The 18721-nt window shown below is 39.1% G+C and overlaps 1 protein-coding gene and 2 pseudogenes across 1 annotated transcript; 2 read left to right on the plus strand and 1 right to left on the minus strand.

Annotated features, from left to right (window-relative positions):
- The first annotated feature begins 2493 nt into the window (after positions 1 to 2493).
- Positions 2494 to 3441, plus strand: LOC122750484 (annotated as a pseudogene).
- Positions 3442 to 5612: 2171 nt separating this feature from the next.
- LOC122748095 lies at positions 5613 to 10015 on the minus strand (annotated as a pseudogene).
- A 7134-nt stretch (positions 10016 to 17149) lies between these two features.
- On the plus strand, positions 17150 to 18097 carry LOC122750502 (olfactory receptor 56A3). Its single transcript, XM_043997242.1, has one exon. It carries the CDS (start codon positions 17150 to 17152, stop codon positions 18095 to 18097), a length of 948 nt encoding a protein of 315 aa, XP_043853177.1.
- The last annotated feature ends 624 nt before the right edge of the window (positions 18098 to 18721 follow it).

Here is an 18721-nt window from a genome sequence, read left to right on the forward strand (position 1 = left end):
TTTGAGTTTTTTTCATTTTAGAGCTTAATAAACTAGTACATGTTTTTTGCCCTCTAGTTTCTGGCAAAAGTCTGCTAGGTCGAGTTCATCACAAGTACTCTTAAAGTGAAAGAAGTATTGGATTGGGTTCTGGCACCCCACTACCAACATGGTCTTAAGATTCAGCTACCTGATCCTTTATATTGTCTTCTTCAGTTAGGTTCTTTTTTTTTTTTGGTGGGGCAATGGGGGTTAAGTGACTTGCCCAGGGTCACCTAGCTAGTAAGTATCAAGTGTCTGAGGTCAGATTTGAACTCAGGTCCTCCTGAATCCAGGGCCAATGCTTTATCCACTGTGCCACCTAGCTACCCCCTAGGTTCATTTTTTTTTAATTATGAAAGTATTTTATTATTTTCTAGTTACATGTAGAGATACTTCTCAACATTTGTTTTTATAAGATTTCTAGTTTCAAATTTTTTCCCTCCCTACCCTCCCTCTCCCCTCCCCAAGACAGCAAGTAATCTGATATAGGTTATATATGTACAATAACATTAAACATATTTTTGCATTAGTCATGTTATAAGAGAAGAATCAGAGCAAAAAGGAAAAACCTCAAAAAAGAAAAACAACCACACCAAAAACTAAAGAAATAGTATGGTTCAATCTGCATCCATATTCCACAGTTCTTTTTTTTTTTTCCTGGATTTGGATAGCCTTTTTCCATCATGAGTCCTTTGGAACTATCTTGTTAGGTTCATTTTGAAAGACAGTAAAGGACTCAGTTCAAGTCCTTGATTCACACTTCTTTATCCCCTATAGCAGACACTACAGAGCACTGCAGAGGGTAAATTCATTTCCTCTTTTTATCTCCAGGGCCAGAGATTTGTCTGACTCATCATGAGCTAGATCATAACAACAGAGAATTTGAGGACTGGGAAGTATCCTGAGACATTATTGAGTCCTTCTTCCTTTTTTGGGTAAGATTCAATTAACATCAACTCCATAACCATTTATTAAGGATCATGTAACAGACATATGCTAGGCTTTAGAGGGTTATAAAGACAAAATTGAATCTCTGCTCTTGAGAAAACTGCATCTCATGAGATGAAAAGTCAGGAAGGAAATGGTAAATATTTTGAAATACTCAAAGTACTGTTCCCAAGAAGGGGCCTAAACTTGTTCTGCTTAGCAACAGAGGACAAAATTAGACAAAATGAGTAGAAGTTACAGAGAAACTGGTTTCATATTGATGTAAGGGAAAGCTTCCTAAAAATTGGAAGGAAGTAATGATTTCACATCATTGGTCAAGAATGGAATAAACTACTGCGTCACTTCCTGACACCAAAGAAAAGACTCCTGGTCCTGTCCTCAAAGACCTTCACTTCATGGGGAGCTTTTCTACAGTAAGTCTCCAGGAGGTGGCGCCATTCCAATTGTTACACTACCACTTGTCAGAGATGCTATAGAGAACATTCCTAGGATTTTCGGATTTTTGAGTTTAAGGGACCTTGGAGGGATCCATTCTTATTTTCCAGATAAGAAAATGGATATGCAGAAAAGTAAAGTTACCTCCTCAAAGTCACACAGTGAGAAAATCTGGATTTGACACAAAATTCTCTGACTCTTAGATGCACCATGTTTTGTACCTACAGTACCCTACCAAATCTTCAGTTTCCCCTTTCCCATAAGGAAGTCAAGAAAAATTGATAAAGTGCCTACCATGAACCAGACACTAAGTGTTGGATCTTAACCCAACCCACCCACAGACTCAAATGAGTTCACTATCAAAATTGGACTAAATGGCCTTAGAGGTGCTCTCAAACCCTAATATCCTGTCACTTAGTATTGTCTAAAATCCAGCTTCCCAGACTAATCATGTTCTATTTTTTAAAAATTTTTTTTTTTGTGGGGCAATGGAGGTTAAGTGACTTGCCCGGGGTCACACAGCTAGTAAGTGTCAAGTGTCTGAGATCAAATTTGAACTCAGGTCCTCCTGAATCCAGAGCTGGTGCTTTATCCACTGTGCCACCTAGCTGCCCCCTCAACATGTTCTAAATTGAATACATCTTATTACTCTTGAAACCTGGCTCTTTAATGCTTAATAGTAGCAGTGAAAGGAAGAAGAGAAAAAGTAAAAGCTTAATGAGATAATATGGCCAAGAAAAAAAATTTTTTTCAGTTTCTCCTTGCTTTGTTTTGATTTTTTTTTATGGGAAGTATGAGGAGGAGAGAGGAGAGACAGAGAGACAGAAACAGAGAGAGACAGAGAGAGAGACAGAAAATGATAGCAGTCATAGAGAAGATGCAATCATGTGGTGTAAGAGAACAGATGTAAGAGTGAGGTTTGACTCTGAAAAATACCTTCTTTTCCTCTGAGATTAAAGTAGAGAATGAACAAGTACAGAGAAGAAGAAAGTGGAATGGGCTCCCTATTCCACTAAAATATTGTGTTTTCTCATTCCAGATTTCAAATGCTAAGACCCACAGGAAATTTACATTCTTGGAATGTATACTATGGCACTGACCAGCAATAACTCCTCCATGATCGAGGTCTCTGAATTCCTCCTGGACTGTTTCGTCAGATCTCCAAATTTACAACGCTGGCTCTCACTACCCCTAAGCCTGCTCTTCCTCTTGGCCATGGGGGGCAAATGCCATACTTCTAACCACCATCTGGGTAGAGTCATCTCTGCATGAGCCTATGTACTACTTTCTTAGCCTACTCTCCCTGCTGGACATTGTGCTCTGCCTCACTGTTATCCCTAAGGTTATACTCATCTTCTGGTTTGACCTAAGATCTATTAGCTTTTCTGCTTGCTTCCTCCAAATGTATGTCATGAACTGCTTCCTGGCTATGGAGTCTTGTACCTTTTTAATAATGGCATATGATAGATATGTGGCCATCTGTCATCCACTGCGATACCCATCCATAATTACTGATCAATTTGTTGCCAAGGCTGCCATTTTCATAGTGGCCCGAAATGCCCTCCTCACTGTTCTTGTTCCTGTCCTCTCAGCTAGGCTGCACTACTGTCACTCCAATGTCATTGACAATTGTATTTGTGCCAACTTATCTGTATCCAAGCTTTCCTCTGATGATATTACAGTGAACCGCCTTCTTCAGTTTGCTGGGGGATGGACAGTGCTTGGTTCTGATCTCATCTTCATCTTCCTCTCCTGCTCCTTCATTCTTAGAGCTGTGCTGAAGCTTAGGACTAAAGGGGCTGCAACCAAGGCCTTAAGCCCATGTGGCTCCCACTTCATCCTCATCCTTTTCTTCAGTACCATTCTGCTGGTCTTTGTTCTCACTCATGTGGCCAAGAAGATGGTCTCTCCTGATGTGCCCATCCTGCTCAATGTCCTACACCACGTCATCCCTGCAGCTCTCAACCCATTGTCTATGGAGTTCGGACCCAGGAAATCAAGCAGGGCATTCTAAAGTTACTGAGGAAGGGTCTGTGAAGTAGGAATGAGGAAAAACTTCCTGCTTTCTTGGGGTAGGATGGCTCATGGATTGGCAATAGGGAGGGGACTTCCAAGCTTAAAATACAAACCCCAGGCCTTGACCAAGGTTGAACAGCATTATCTAGCCAATGGCCTTTCCTATAGTTCCTTTAGCCTTTTCTCCTTACTCCTTTTCATCCCTCTGAACAGATAGAGTCTATACAAAGCCTGGTATCCTTTAGGAGCGCAATAGGAATTCATTCTCTGATTAGCATTTCTTTGCATTTCACTTTAGTGAAATGTGACCTTATTGCTCCTGGGATAAGTGGACTTAGTGAAGTCCTTGCCATTATTCCAGTAATGACTTGGTTTCCATGTGTTCCATCCCATACAAATTTTCCATCCTACTTGTGCTAATATACAACAGAGGTGGGAATGGAAGGCATGTGAATGATTAGCTAAAAGGGCATGAAACCTTCAAGGAACACAAAAGGGAAGGGGAAAGTGGAGCTTAGAAACAAAGAGGCCAATAGCAGAGTAATTGAGAAGGAAGGAAGTAGGAGGAGGAAAAAAAGAAAAAAAGAATTAGAAGACTGTTATGTGCAATTTGAGATGAAATACACACCAAAATTCTACCAGCTTTTGTTGATTGTTTCCTTCTTTTGTACTATCTTTTCTTCATTTTAAAAAGTGTAGCTTTAGTCAATTTCAATACACTTTTGTTTTTGCTGATTTCCCTCTGCATCATCTTTATAAGCCCTTATCTATTTCTTTGTATGCTTCATACCCATTATTCGTATAGTCCTGTAATTTTTCCACCACTACACACACACACACACACATACACACACACACACACACACACACACACACACACACAATTGCCTATTCTTCACTGACAGGACATAAATGTTTTTCATTTTAGAGCACATTAGAATGTTTTTGTACTGATGGGTTCACTTTCATATATACACTGTATTTATATATGTATATATATATATATATACATACACATATATACATATGCATACATTTATATTATATAGAGTCTCACCAGTGGAATTACTGAATTGAAAGATATAGGAGGTTTTTTTTTTTACCCTTATTTTGTATTGCTATAATACTCTCTCTAATAGTAGTATCCATCTGCAATTCCACCAACAGTGTATTAGAGTACTTGTTTCCCCACAGCTTTTACAACATTGGTTCTTATAAATTTTTACTTTTTAAAAATATTCTAGAGGGTATGACGAGTATCTGAATATTGTTCTGATTTGCATTTCTTGATGTTTAGGAAATTTGAATGTAGCTTCCTAGGATCATAGATTTAAAGTTAAAAGTTCCTTAGAGGCCAGCTAATCCAGTCTCTTCATTTTACAGAAACATTTTTTCAGGTGATTATTAGCAGTTTGTATCTCTCTTTTGTAAATTGTCTATTCATGTTCTTTGACCATTGCTCTCTTGTGCAGTCTGTATTATTAATCTTGTAGATATGTTTCAGTTCCTTTTAGGTCTTGGATGCCAGTCATTATCTGATGTATTTACTGCAAAATTTTTCACACATGCGATTTTAAAATATGTTTGGACGCTTATAAGAAATTGTTTGAAAAGTTTAGTTTTCATATATAAAGTCATGCTCCTTTTAAAAAGTAATTCTGTTAGACTGCTATGAAAGTGAATTTTATAGGAACAACTAGGGAAGAATATACATACAAACACACAGAGAGTGTTGGATACAGGAATACATTTCACAAAAAAAGAGAAATAAAAGGAAAAGGGAAGAAGAGAGATGGGGAAATAAGAGAGGCTAGACTAAGGAAAATTGATCCTAAGCAAAGGGACCTATCTAAATATGTACAATAATATTGAAGACAGCTCTTTTTTTTTGTGGTGGCAAAGAATTGGATTCTGAAGGAGTGCTCATTAATTGGGGAATGGGCAGATAAGTTATGGTAAATAAATGTGATGGAACAATGTTCTGCTATAAGAAATGATGGAGATGATGGTTTCAGGGGAAACTGTGAAGTCTTCTATGAACTGATGCAGTCTAATGGACTGAAGGGGGGGAGGGGGTGAGCAGCGAGCCAGCTTTATTCTTTATTGTGGGCCCCATTGGCCCTCTCCTGGGGCTGCTCCTCCTAGTCGGGCTTCGGGCTCATCCTCTCCAGCAGGTATTCTCCCAGCCCGGGCTAGGGGTCTGCCTGCACGTGTCGCAATGTGACCCAGGCACCCATGTAGTGGCTCTCCAGGAAGTCACAGAGGTGTGGATCCCCTTGGGTGGAGCCCAGGGTGTGCAGCTTCAGGAGGGCCTGCTTCAGGCCCTTCTCCAAGCTCAGGGCAGCCTCCATGGCATCCAAGTTGCGGCCCCACTCATCTTGGACAGGTTTCTGCACAGCTTGGAGGAGGACCCGGCCCCCACGTTGGTTCTAGAGCCGCATAAAGCGCTCTCTGAACGGCGCCCTCGCGTTTGTCCTTCGCCAGGTCGCTCGGCAGAGCGATATCGTCCCGGTCGAAATAGAAACCCAGGGACAGGTAGGAGTAGGAGTCCTGCAGGTGGAGGTTGGCCAGACGATTGAACGCGGCCTCTGCCTTGGCGGATAAGTTTTGGCGGATCTGGGACGTAGAGCTCATAGCAACGACAGCAACGAGAGGAGGTGGCTGGTCGCGGAGCTGTTTGGTCTCGGAGGCCAAGGGCGGATGGTCCCGGAGGCGGATGGTCTCCAAAGCAGGGGTCGGGTGGTCCGAGGGGCTGGCGGGCTTCAGAAGGGCAAAGATCTAGCGTGAGGCGAGCTGGGAAAACCCAGGGTCTGTTCAGTCCAAACACAGTTGAAGCAAGAACCAGGGCCGGGCGACGAGGTCTGAGAGAACAAGATTTTAAAGACAAACAACTATGAAAGATTTAGGACTCTGATCATCTTAATGACTGACCATGATTCCAGGGGAAACATGCCGCCCCACATCTTTATAGAAAGATGAAGGACTCAGAGGGTAGAGACATTTTTTTTTGGATGTGTCCAATGAAGAAATTTATTTTATTTTATTATATATGGTTTGTAAGAGGAATTTTGTTTTTCTTTCTTTTTCAACACGGAAGGTGGTGGGAAAGAAGGACTTTTGCTCTTTGAAAAAGTATGTATTTTTTTGAAAGGATGGAAGGTAGGATAGAGACAGAGACAAACACAGAAGCATTACTAGTCAGGAAAAGAAGGGTGGAGAAAAAAAGACAGGAACAAACAATATATTTCTCAGGAAGGAGAAAAATAAGAGAACAAGGTAATAAATCAATAAGGAAGAAGGGGTGATGAATAATTAGAAGGGATGATGAATAACAAGACATTTTTGTTGTTTTCCTCTTGTTTCAATTTTGTCTGACTTTTTGTGACCCCATTTAGAGTTTTCTTGACAAAAATACTAGAGTGGTTTAACATTTCCTTCTCCAGCTCATTTTGCAAATAAGGAACTGAAGCAAATAGGGTTAAGTGACTTGCCCGGAGTCACAGAACTAGTAAGTGTCTGAGGCTAGATTTGGGCTCAGGAAGATGAGCTTTCCTGACTTCAGGGTCAGAACTCTATTCATTGCACCACATAGCCAGTGATGATAAATATCTCTACATAGATATTGCAAGAAAGTTTAACCAACACTGATGAAAAAGAGACCCCAGTGTATTCTCAAGAGATCATGGGACCACAGGAGGCTTTCCTCAAACAATTCAAGAAAGAAATCAGAAGCTTGAAAAAAGTTGTATGGGAGCAAATGGCAGATTTTATGACATGCATTGACTTCTATTACTGGTCATTTCTAGCCTTACAAATAAATAGATTATGTTTGGACTTCTGTGACTCAGTTTCCTTTAATTACTGATTTATTATGATCATATGAACATTTTGCTTTTCTCTTGACATGATAATGATGTTTCCAGTAAGGGTTGGATAAATGCACAACTCTAAATCTAATGATGAGAAAATAATTTGAGATAACAATGACAAGATCAAGCCAACAAGCAAGGATTAAAATACTAAATGATTTGCTTATGTAGTTCAGGTTCAATTGTCTGCTCTTCTGATAAACTAGATTCAGAGGATGAAATAAGCTGCTATTTTACCTTAGTCATTTTAACAAAACATTCATCCTTCTCTTTGTCTAAGTTAATTTCTTTAATTTTAGAAAAAAACACTCTCTTTCTAATGAGAGTTCAGGATTACTGGTTCGATAAACAGTCCAATTTCCAAAAATTTGACTTTTGGCAGAGTCTGGAGTCCTTGTTCCATACATACACTAATAACAGATTACAATCAAAGTTAGCAAAATAACAATAACTGGTAGTATCAGAACACATATATGAGAAGGGCACTCCTTCCAATTGCCTACAAACAGACAAAATTATAAATAAAAACTATTATTTGTAGGTAATGAAGGAGTCAGATTTATTAGGTATTCAATGGTTGGATTTATCAGAGCTGCAAAAGTTAAATTCATCAAAGCTGTAGTAGTCATATTAACTAAGGTGGATTGATTTTCATAAGAAGTAGCAGCACTAACAAAGCTCTGTTGATATGGGAGAAAGGGCATCAGGAGCAAAAGACTTAAGGAGAGACATCTGCCAGATGCAATAGAAGTATTTCCTCCAAGAAATGATGTATACACTAGAGAAAAAGTTGTGCTTTTATGGGAGGATGTCCAAAAAGCATTTCATAAGTAGATACATGTAATTAACCCTTGGTCTATCTAATAGATGAAACAAGGCAAGGGGAAGGACATTAGGCCATTTAAGATTGGATTTTGATCACAGTTTATCAATAAGGGATTTCAACTCTTTATTCATGTGCCTATCTGGACCAGAGTTCTGGGAATGAGAAGATGCATTAAATTTAGGAGAAATCCCTAAAGGCAGAATAGATTTGAGAGAGGACAGAATCTGTAAAATGAGAATCTATTTGAGCAGGGGGACCAGACCTGGGTATTATCCGTTAAAGAAACATTTTGGCTACAAAGGCAGCTATGGCGTTAAAGACAGGAAATGCCTTCACCCAGCAAATAAGTTAATCAACAATCACAGGACAAACTCAATAATGGCCTGCTTTAGGCATATTAATAAAGTCAATCTGTAAATGTTCCAAGAGAGTATAAGCTAAGGGGAAACTACCAAAAGCCATATTTCTAGAGGATTGTCAGTTAAAAGATAGACAGGTGGGGTGTGCTGCACAAATTTGGGATGCAACAGAAGTGATTCCTAGAGCAACATCCCCTTTTCACTGTGTCTACAATTCCTTGAATAGCATAATGGCTTCCTTTTTGTACAAAAAGACACACCTGGTGACAGAAACTCCTGGGGAGATATGGTTTACCATGCTAAATCACCCATACCCCAGAGACCTGTCTTGTTTTACATGGCTCTTTCAATTTTTCCACTTCAGAATTATCAGTGAAGAGGATGCCACTATTCAGGTGTCAAAGGAAACACAATAGTCCTTTCAAAGTAGCCAACTTTGGAGCTTCATCTGCTCAATTATTGCCACAAGAAACAATGTCAGTATCTTTAGTGTGTGCAGAAGAGTGCACAATAGCTAAATCCTTAGGTAGACAAATGTTTGAAAGATCTTTAATAAATTTGGCATTACCATTGACTTTTCCCAATGAAGGAAGAAAACTTCTCTGCAGCCACAGCTTTCCAATTGCATGGCAGACCCCAAAATCATAGTAGGAGTCAATGTGAATAGTAACACTTTTACTGGCAGCAAAGTGGCATGCCTGCGATTAAGGGAAACTGAGGCACAAAAGTCCAAGCATAATCTATTTATTGGTAAGGCTAGCAACTACCTATAATAGAGGTCAATGATCCTGAAGTGTTCAAAGACCCATCCATATAATCAGAGCATCCTTTAATACATAATGTCAACTGATGCCAACTAAACTAAAACTGTGATTGGAACTGGCACTGCTAAACCTCTATCCCTTGCATTTTTCATTAGTTCCTTTGATATTTTTTGCCTTTTGTTCTTCCAAATGAATTTTATTATTATTTTTCTAATTCAGTAAAATAATTTTTGGTAATTAAATTGGGATGACATTGAATATATAAATTAGTTTAGATAAATTTTTCATTTTTATTATATTACCCTGCCTAACTTTAATAATATTTCTCCAATTATTTAAATCTGATATTATTTGTGTAAAAATGTCTGTTTTTTATAATTTTGTTCATATAGTTATTGGACTTGTTTTTGCATAGGTATTCCCAGGTATTTTGTACTTCCTAGAGTTGTTGGGTTTTTGGGGCTTTGGGGTTTTTTTGCAGGGCAATGGGGGTTAAGTGACTTGCCCAGGGTCACACAGCTAGAAAGTGTCAAGTGTCTGAGGCCAGATTTGAACTCAGGTCCTCCTGAATCCAGGGCCAGTGTTTTATCCACTGTGCCACCTAGCTGCCACAACATCAACATTTTATTGATGAGAAAACCAATCACTTAGCCAGGGAGGCTAAGTTTTACATAGGTAAAATGTCTCAGAGCTGAGGCTTGAACCTACGTCCTCTGACTCCAGAGCCACCAGAGTTCTTTCTGCAGTATCATGCTGCTTCCCAAGTCTGGTGTTCATTCAGTCACACAATACATATAATTAAGTAGGAAATATGTACACAAAGTGGACTAAAAGATGTCAGTGAGGTGTATGATGGGAAAAGATTGAGGACAGTTGAGAATGAGGGATAGGAGATAAATATCCTTGGTGTTCTGTTGGCTGTGTAGGGGCAGCTAGATGAGACAGTGGATACAGTGCCAGGCATGCTGTTAAGAACACCTGATTTCAGATGTGACCTCAGACAATTACATTAACTGTATGACTATGGGCAAGTTACTTAACCTCTGTTTCTCCAGTTTCCTCATCTGTAAAATGGGGTAATAATAACACCTATATCCCAGTGTTGTAGTGATGACCAAATGAGATAATGATTGTAAAGCATTTATCACAGTGCTTGGCAGATACTATGAAGTATATAAATGTTAGCTATCATCATCATTATTCATGTAATTCCAAGCAAGAGATATGGGCAGAAGGTCCCCCAAAAAGCAGGCAGACCACTGTGAAGCTTTATAGGAAGACAAAGATAATAGTTTCCCAGGATGAGAAGGCAATGCAATGAGTTTGGATCTACATCATTGAGATACCCCTTAAATGAAATCCTGGAAGCACAGACATGTAGTTATATAGAGCAGGGCTTCTTAAACTTTTTCTACTCACAATCCCTTTCCACCCAATAAATTTTTACGTGACCCTGGGTACATAGGTATAAAAAATAGGTATGAATAAACTTTTAGTGTTGCCAAATTTTTCATGACCCCTACATTCAATTAGGTGATTCCATATGGAGTCACAACATAGAGTTTAAGAAGCTTTGATATAGAGCGCTAAGCTTGGAATCAGGAAGGCTCATGTTCATAAATTCAAATCTGGCCTCAGACACTTAATGTGTGACACTGGGCAAGTCACTTAACCCTGTTTGCCTCAGTTTCCTCCTCTGTACAATGAGTTAGAGAAAGAAATGGCAAACCACTCCAGTATCTTTGCAGAGAAAACCCCAGATAGGGTCACAAAGAGTTAGATACAACTAAACAATAACAAAATTTATTCCCCTCTCTTCTTGTGGGTTCCATGAAGGCCTCTTTCCTTCCTTCAGTTTTCCTTGAATATATGTGGGAGTCTCAAGACCAGAATTGTCCTGTTAAATATTTAACAACCAGCTCTCCAGAAGAAAATTATGCTCATCATATTTTTAAGTTTAACCTTCATCATCAACATTTTCTCCATCACTTTCTTAAACCCAGACAATTAAAAAATAATAAATTAGATACTAATTGGTAGCATTTATAGATTTCTCAGGTGTAAGTGCTCACACTGAACGGTTAATAATCAGCTCTTGCAAAGGAAAGTTTGAGGTAGCTGTAGCACAGTTCTGCTCAAGACCCACTAAGCATAGCCAGGAAGTATCCAGTGGTCATGCACAGAAGAGGTGCAAAAACTGAACTGAGCCTATTCATAGATCCATGTGTGAGAGATCATGTTTGTCTGTGCTGAAGCCTATGTGGCTATCTATGTGCATAGCAGATACTGATGAAGCCTCACCCTGTCCCTAACATACAAAGCACATGCATTCACTCTAATAGACCAAATTGATCTGAGAGCCAAGGACTTCTTTTCTAGTCTGTGCCAGTAAGATCTCTTGGGATTGTCCCATATTCAGATTTAGACTCCTTAGACCTAAGTAATTCTCTGTCTCTCCAGTCCTGCCCTAGAGATTAGGATGGGAAGATGCCCACAGGGCTCTGTCCTTTAGGTTGCAGCCCAAGCTGCACAAATTGCCTTTGCAATTTGGAGAGATTGGGGAGATAAAAACCAATTGGGGCCTGTATCACAAAGCAAAGCACAGGGAGCATCCTCAGGACAAGTTCCTAGTTTCAAAGAACTGGGAGGACCATAAAGAAGACCAGGCAGAATCACCATTACCATGAGTACCAGGAAGAAAAGAGTCCTAAGTTTGCAACGAGTCTGGTAAAGATGTAGGATGGTTTGATATGACTTATTTCATTTAGGACCTTGGCTCTGTTTTCTCTTCTAACCCTAGTGTCAGTCATAAAATCCATTTACTCACACTATAGCTCCCTTTCCTATATTTAAAGACTGCAAAGCTCTTTCCAACAGGAAGGTAAGTAATGTAAATATTTTTGTCGCCATTTTAAAAAGAATGGAACTGTTGCCCAGAGAAGTTAAATGACTTATCAAATACTAAAATATTTTTAAGTTCCAGATCTGAGACATCTAACCTAGACCTTTGGGATCTAAGAGTTGGACATAACTTTGCTATCCCATCTCTCTATCGTGGATGAATAATACCAAGAACAAATGAGGTCAAAAATGGTCTCCACTGGAAAATTAAAAAGTAACAAATTTTTGCCTAATATGAGCAAGAACTTTCTAATGACATTGTACAATCCTGTATATTTGAGTTCACAGAGAGCTCAAGGTCATGTGAATAAGTGACACAGAGACTAAGTACCTCTTAGAAATGGCGTAATACAGCAACTAGGTGGTACAGTTGATAGAGTACTAGGTCTAGAGTCAGGAAGATCTGAGTTTAAATCTGGCCTCAGACATTTACTAGCTGTACAACCCCGAGCAAGTCATTTAAACCCTATTAGCCAAGAAGAGTCATGTACAGTCTGACATTACTAAACGACAGAATGAGTGGTATAGTAGGGCTCCCCATTTGGAGGGTTAAGGTGAGAGGAGGTTTTTGGTTTTGGTTTTGGTTTGTTGTTGTTTTGTTTTTGTTTTTTTTGCTGAGCAATTGGGGTTAAGTGACTTGCCCAGGGTCACAAAGCTAGTAAGTGTTAAATGTCTGAGGCCAGATTTGAACTCAGGTCCTCCTGAATCCAGGGCCAGTGCTTTATCCACTGCACCACCTAGCTGCCCCGTGAGAGGAGTTTAACTGGATGATGTTAGGTGTTCTTCCAACTGTGAGATTTGATAACCTGGGACAGACAAAACAGCTACACATTAATGGGGTGAAGCCCCTTGATTCCAGGCAACCAAGGAAGTTAAGAGAATCTTGAGGGTTCCTCCTTCCACAGAGTCTAGAAATGAGAAGCCACTGAGAACTAGTTCTCTTTTAGCTATTGCTCCTCTGTTTCCCAAATGAAAAATGAAGAGTAATAGAAAGGGAAGGATAAAAGAGGGAAATAATAATAAATACTTAAAATAACACTAATTTTTCTCTTTCTATATCGTATTTTTTCCATTTCTTTTATTATTTACAGGAAATTGTTTACAACAGCCCTAGGAGGTAGGTAGTGTGTTTCAGTCATCATTTAAAAAAATAAATGAAGAAACTGGAGCTCAGAAACATTTAATGATCAGCTCAAAATTATACAACTAAATGAGAGGAAGGATATAGATTCAAATTCAGATCTTCTGACTCTAATTCCAGTGAAAGAAAAAGTAGAAAGGGAGGAAGGAATGAGAAAGGAGAACACAGAATATTGGTGTCTTCTCATACTCTCACAATAGATTGTGCTGGTGACCCAGAGCCTCCAACTTCTTTACCCACTTACCCTGAGAAGCCTTCATTCTTTTAAATGCAATTGCCTTGGTATTCAAACCAGGGCTAATTCAAAGGGACACTGAAGCACTCTGACAGAGTCAGAGGGGTGGGTTCTGCTTTTTATCTATGGCTCTTCTTCTCTTATGGACCTGGCTTTAGGGATTTTGCTCCTTATTACACTATATAAATGGTAGTTGTTTTCATGAATATTGTTGTTATTGTTATAATTATTAATATTATCATTTTTAAGTCTTTCTTATCTCCAAACCTCCTTTGTGTAATCAATAGCAAAAGCCACACACTCTTGGGCTGGCTATCCTAGGGAAAACTGGAGTTCCTTTTCTCCAGACATGAGGGCTCTACTTCATGAAGCATCACAGAGAAAGAGAAGGTCTAGCTGTATCTTGACCATGGGATATGTCTCTTCAAAAGACTCTTTTGTTTGTTTAGCTGTGTCCCCCCCCCATCCCCATGCCTAGTCCATTGCTGCCCTTCCATAACTCTTAATAATTCTATATCTTTTTTCTAATGCTATCTGCTTTGATACTCAAGTTAAATTTGATTCCTTTCCTACTTCTACATTAGATAGTCAACTAGCATTTATCAAGTGCCTATTATGTGCCAGGCACTGTGCTAAGCAGTTTAGAATGTTTTCTCATTTGATCTTTACAACATTTGAAGGTAGGTGCTATTATTATCCTCATTTTATAATTAAGGAACCTGAAGCAAACAGAGCTGAAGTACTTGCTAGGGTCACACAAATATTTCAGAATAGATTTCACTGTGGTCTCAGTCCTCTGTTCACTCTACCACCTAGCTGCCTTTGCAGAATGGTTGAATGTCCCAGATCTTGTGCTCTCCTGGAGTAGTTGCCATTTGGACTGAGGGTCACACTTCAGTGACATGTTGAAGCACTGGAGTAGTAACTTTTTATGGGGTTCATTTATGTACAAAAATAATACAAAATACTTAAGAAAAGAGGAGAAATGAGTAACTGATGGGGAAGTATATGTAAAAGTCTTATATTGAAGGTGGTAATTGAGCTGAGTTTTCTAGAGGAAGGAAGTGAGCACATTACAGGTATGGGGAACAGCCAGGGTAAAGTCAGTAATAATGCAAACCAGTGCTGTGGGAAACAGATAGTCCAGCGTAACTGGATAATAGAGGGCATGAAGGGGAATAAAGTTGAAGAAGACTGGAAAGTTATGAGGGGAGAAATGGTAAATAGTTTTAATTTCCAAACAAAGAATTTTATTTGATCCAGAGAGATAGTAATAAAGAGTCATTGGAGTTTTTTGAATATGGAAGGGACATGGTCAGACTTACACTTTAGGAACATTACTTTGGCAGCTGAGTAAAGAATGAATTAGAGTTGGGAGAGAGATGTGGCTGAGAGTACAATTAAAAGGTTATTACATTATAGCCCATTTGAGAGGTGGTAAAAATGTGTACTCGGGTGGTGACTGTAAGTGAAGAGAAGAGAACATATATGAGATGTTAGGAAGTTAGAAATAATGAAATGTAACAACAGATTGGATATGTAGCATGAATGAGTATGAAGAGTTTGGGATGATTTTGTTTTGGGGATGTTTTGTTTTTGACTTGTTGAGTCTGAAATGTTAACAAGATATTTATTTTAAGATGTCAAAAAAGTGCTGTTCTTTGCAGGGACAGGGAAAATCTAAACAAGGATTGGTTTGTTTGGAAAGAAAATAAAATTCACATTAGGGACCTGAGGCAGTAAGTATCTGAAATAGGATTTGAACTGACTCCAGATCCGATATTCTGTCCATGGTACTACCTAGCTCTTTGTAACTTGACTCTTTATGACCCCAGTAACCACTACACATCAGGCCCGTTTATCCTCCATTGTCTCCTGAAATCTGTTTAAGCTTATGTTCACTGCTTTAATGACACCATCTGTCCATCTCACCCTCTTCCATTACCTTCAATCTTTTCCAACATCAGTGCCTTTTTCCAGTGAGTCCTGTCTTCTCCTTATGTGACCAACGTTTTTAAGCTTCAACTTCAGGTTTTTTATCTTCCAATTAATAATCTGAATTAACTTCTTTAAGTATTGACTGATTTGATCTCCTTGCTGACCAAGAGACTCTCAAAAGTCTTCTCCAACATGACAATGTTTTAAATTAAATTTTAAAAGAAAATGCTTTTAAAGCATTGATAATGTAGCACTCAGCTTTCCTTACATCTCAACTCACACAGCCATACATTACTACTGAAAAAGAACCCCTATTTTTGGCAAGGAGATAGCTCTGCTTTTTAGCATGCTATCCTGATTTGCCATATCTTTCCTTCCAAGAAAAAGGAGTCTTTTATCTTTGACCCAAGAATATAAAATCTGATGCTTCTTCAATTTCTTCACTTTCTATTTGCCAGAAAATGAAGGGACAAGTTACCATGATCTCATGATCTTAGGGGTTTTTTTGTTTTGTTTTGTTTTGTTTTGTCTTGTTTTACTATTGAGCTTCAGGCCAGCTTTTACATTCTCCTCTTTCACCCACATCAAGAGGCTTCTTCTTCTTCTTCTTCTTTTTTTTTTTTTTTGGTGAGGCAATTGGGGTTAAGTGACTTGCCCAGAGCCCATAGTCACACAACTAGTAAGTGTCAAGTGTCTGAGGCCAGGTTTGAACTCAGGTCCTCCTGAATCCAGGGTGGGTGCTTTATCCACTGTACCACCTAGCTGCCCCTGAGGCTTCTTAATTCTTCTTCACTTTCTGCATATCTACATTATAGTACTGAAATTGCTCTCTTACATGACAAGAATGCCCTCCTTAATTGCCACATTTAATAACCTATTTTCCTACCCTCTTCTATAAACATTCTTTTACACTTGCCGCTGTGGACTATCCTTTCTTGTTATATTTTTATCTTTTCAGCTTCCGGATCAATGTCCTTTCATTTTTATCCTGCTATTTTTCTGATCGCTCTTATGTCCCTTTTTCTTATACCATGGTGTCCTTCTGTCACTTAAATATGTGTGTACCCTAGTGTTAGTTCTCTTTTCTTTCTCTTTACTCTCCATTGCTGATCTCATATTCAATTTCAAACCATCATCTTTATGGAAATAATTTTCGGTTCAATTTCCACCCTAAATCTATCCCATACACTCACCTCCCATATTTACAACTTTTTCTTGGAGATCTTCAATTAGATGGCCTGCCAGCACCTCAAATTGAATGTCCCAAACTGAACTCTCCTTTACTTCCCCAAAACCTTCCTTTTCCCTAAGAATGAAGAAGGGAGAACAAGTCTCAAAATGTATAGGGTCAAGAAAAAAAAGGGTTTTTTCTATTTTTTATTTTAGGATTGGAAACAACTAAAATTAAGGAATTTATGCAGCAGGAGATAGTAAAATATTGTGTAAGAAATGGGCTATTCAGGCAAGGTTTTGGATAAGTTTTGGATTGTAATACTCGAGGGTAGAGATGGAGTAGACAGCTTGAGTAATGAAGAAAATCAGATCTTCCTCTAATATCGAAGGAGATGGGAAAAAATGGGAGGAATGAAAGAGAGGAGTTGAGTGATTTCTTGATTCTAACAGAATGTTGTGTATTCCTATTTCTAGGCTCAGATGCTAAGATCCAAGGGAAATCTGAACCCTCAGAATCCACAACATGATATTGCCCAGCAATAGCTCTTCAAGAACTGAGGTCTCTGAGTTCCTCCTGAACTGTTTTGTCAGATCTCCAAGCTGGCAGCGATGGCTCTCCCTTCCCCTGAGCCTGCTCTTCCTTCTGGCCATGGGGGCCAATGCCACCCTCCTAATCACCATTCGGCTGGAGGCCTCTCTGCATGAGCCCATGTATTATCTTCTCAGCCTACTCTCCTTGCTGGACATTGTGCTCTGCTTCACTGTCATCCCCAAGGTACTGCTCATCTTTTGGTTTGACCTCAGACCCATAAGTTTCTCTGCCTGCTTCCTCCAGATGTATATCATGAACTGCTTCCTGGCCATGGAGTCTTGTACCTTTTTAATTATGGCATATGATAGATATGTTGCCATTTGCCACCCACTTCGATATCCATCCATTATCACAGATGAGTTTGTTGCCAAAGCTGCCATGTTCATATTGGCACGAAATTCTCTCCTCACTGTGCCCATACCCATTCTCTCAGCTCGGCTGCACTACTGCCATTCGAATGTCATTGAGAATTGTATCTGTGCCAACTTATCTGTATCCAAGCTCTCTTGTAATGATGTTACAATCAACCGCCTTTACCAGTTTGCAGGAGGATGGACACTGCTTGGTTCTGATCTCATCCTCATCTTCCTCTCCTACTCCTTCATTCTTAGAGCTGTGCTGAGGCTTAAGGCTAAGGGGGCTGCAGCCAAGGCCCTGAGTACGTGTGGCTCCCACTTCATCCTCATCCTCTTCTTCAGCACCATCTTGCTAGTCTTTGTTCTCACTCATGTGGCCAAGAGGATGGTCTCTCCTGATGTACCCATCCTGCTCAATGTCCTACACCATGTCATCCCAGCAGCTCTCAATCCCATTGTCTATGGAGTCCGGACACAGGAGATCAAGCAGGGCATTTTGAAGTTACTGAGGAAAGGTCTGTGAAGTGGAAATGAACCTTCTGTACACTTAGGCCCTCCACCTCATCTCCTCCTCTTTCTACTCTTTTTTTCACCTTTTTCACTTTCATAATTGTGATCTGTTATAGTCTTGGTGATTTTACATCATGCCATATAGGTCTTTTATTGTTGCTTATATGTTTCATATTGATTGTTTTAGGATAGTATAATATTCCATACATGAAAACATAATTTATTTAGCCTTTTTCAATTGCTGGAATGAAGGTTATTTCTAATTGTTTTGCTACTGAAAATCTCTTTGAAATAGATTTAAAATGTTTTTGTAAACTTTTGGAAAATTTCAAAGTATGGAAAATTATTCTCTTTACTTGAATCATTTTATCAGATTTTCCCCCTTTTCTGCCTTGTTTAATGCTTTTTAACTGTCTTACAATTGATGGATTCACAAGGTTAAAAGATATAATCAATTTTGTTACTGATATGTTACACTGGCATACTGTCATCCAAAATCTTTGGACTAATCCACTAATCTTTGGACTAATTCACAAGGTTAAAAGATATAATCAGTTTTGTTACTGATATGTTACACTGGCATACTGTCATCCAAAATCTTTGGACTAATCCATTCTCACTAACATATATTAATGGA

The sequence above is a fragment of the Dromiciops gliroides genome, chromosome 3 (assembly GCF_019393635.1).
Source record: "Dromiciops gliroides isolate mDroGli1 chromosome 3, mDroGli1.pri, whole genome shotgun sequence".
NCBI lineage: Eukaryota > Metazoa > Chordata > Mammalia > Microbiotheria > Microbiotheriidae > Dromiciops > Dromiciops gliroides.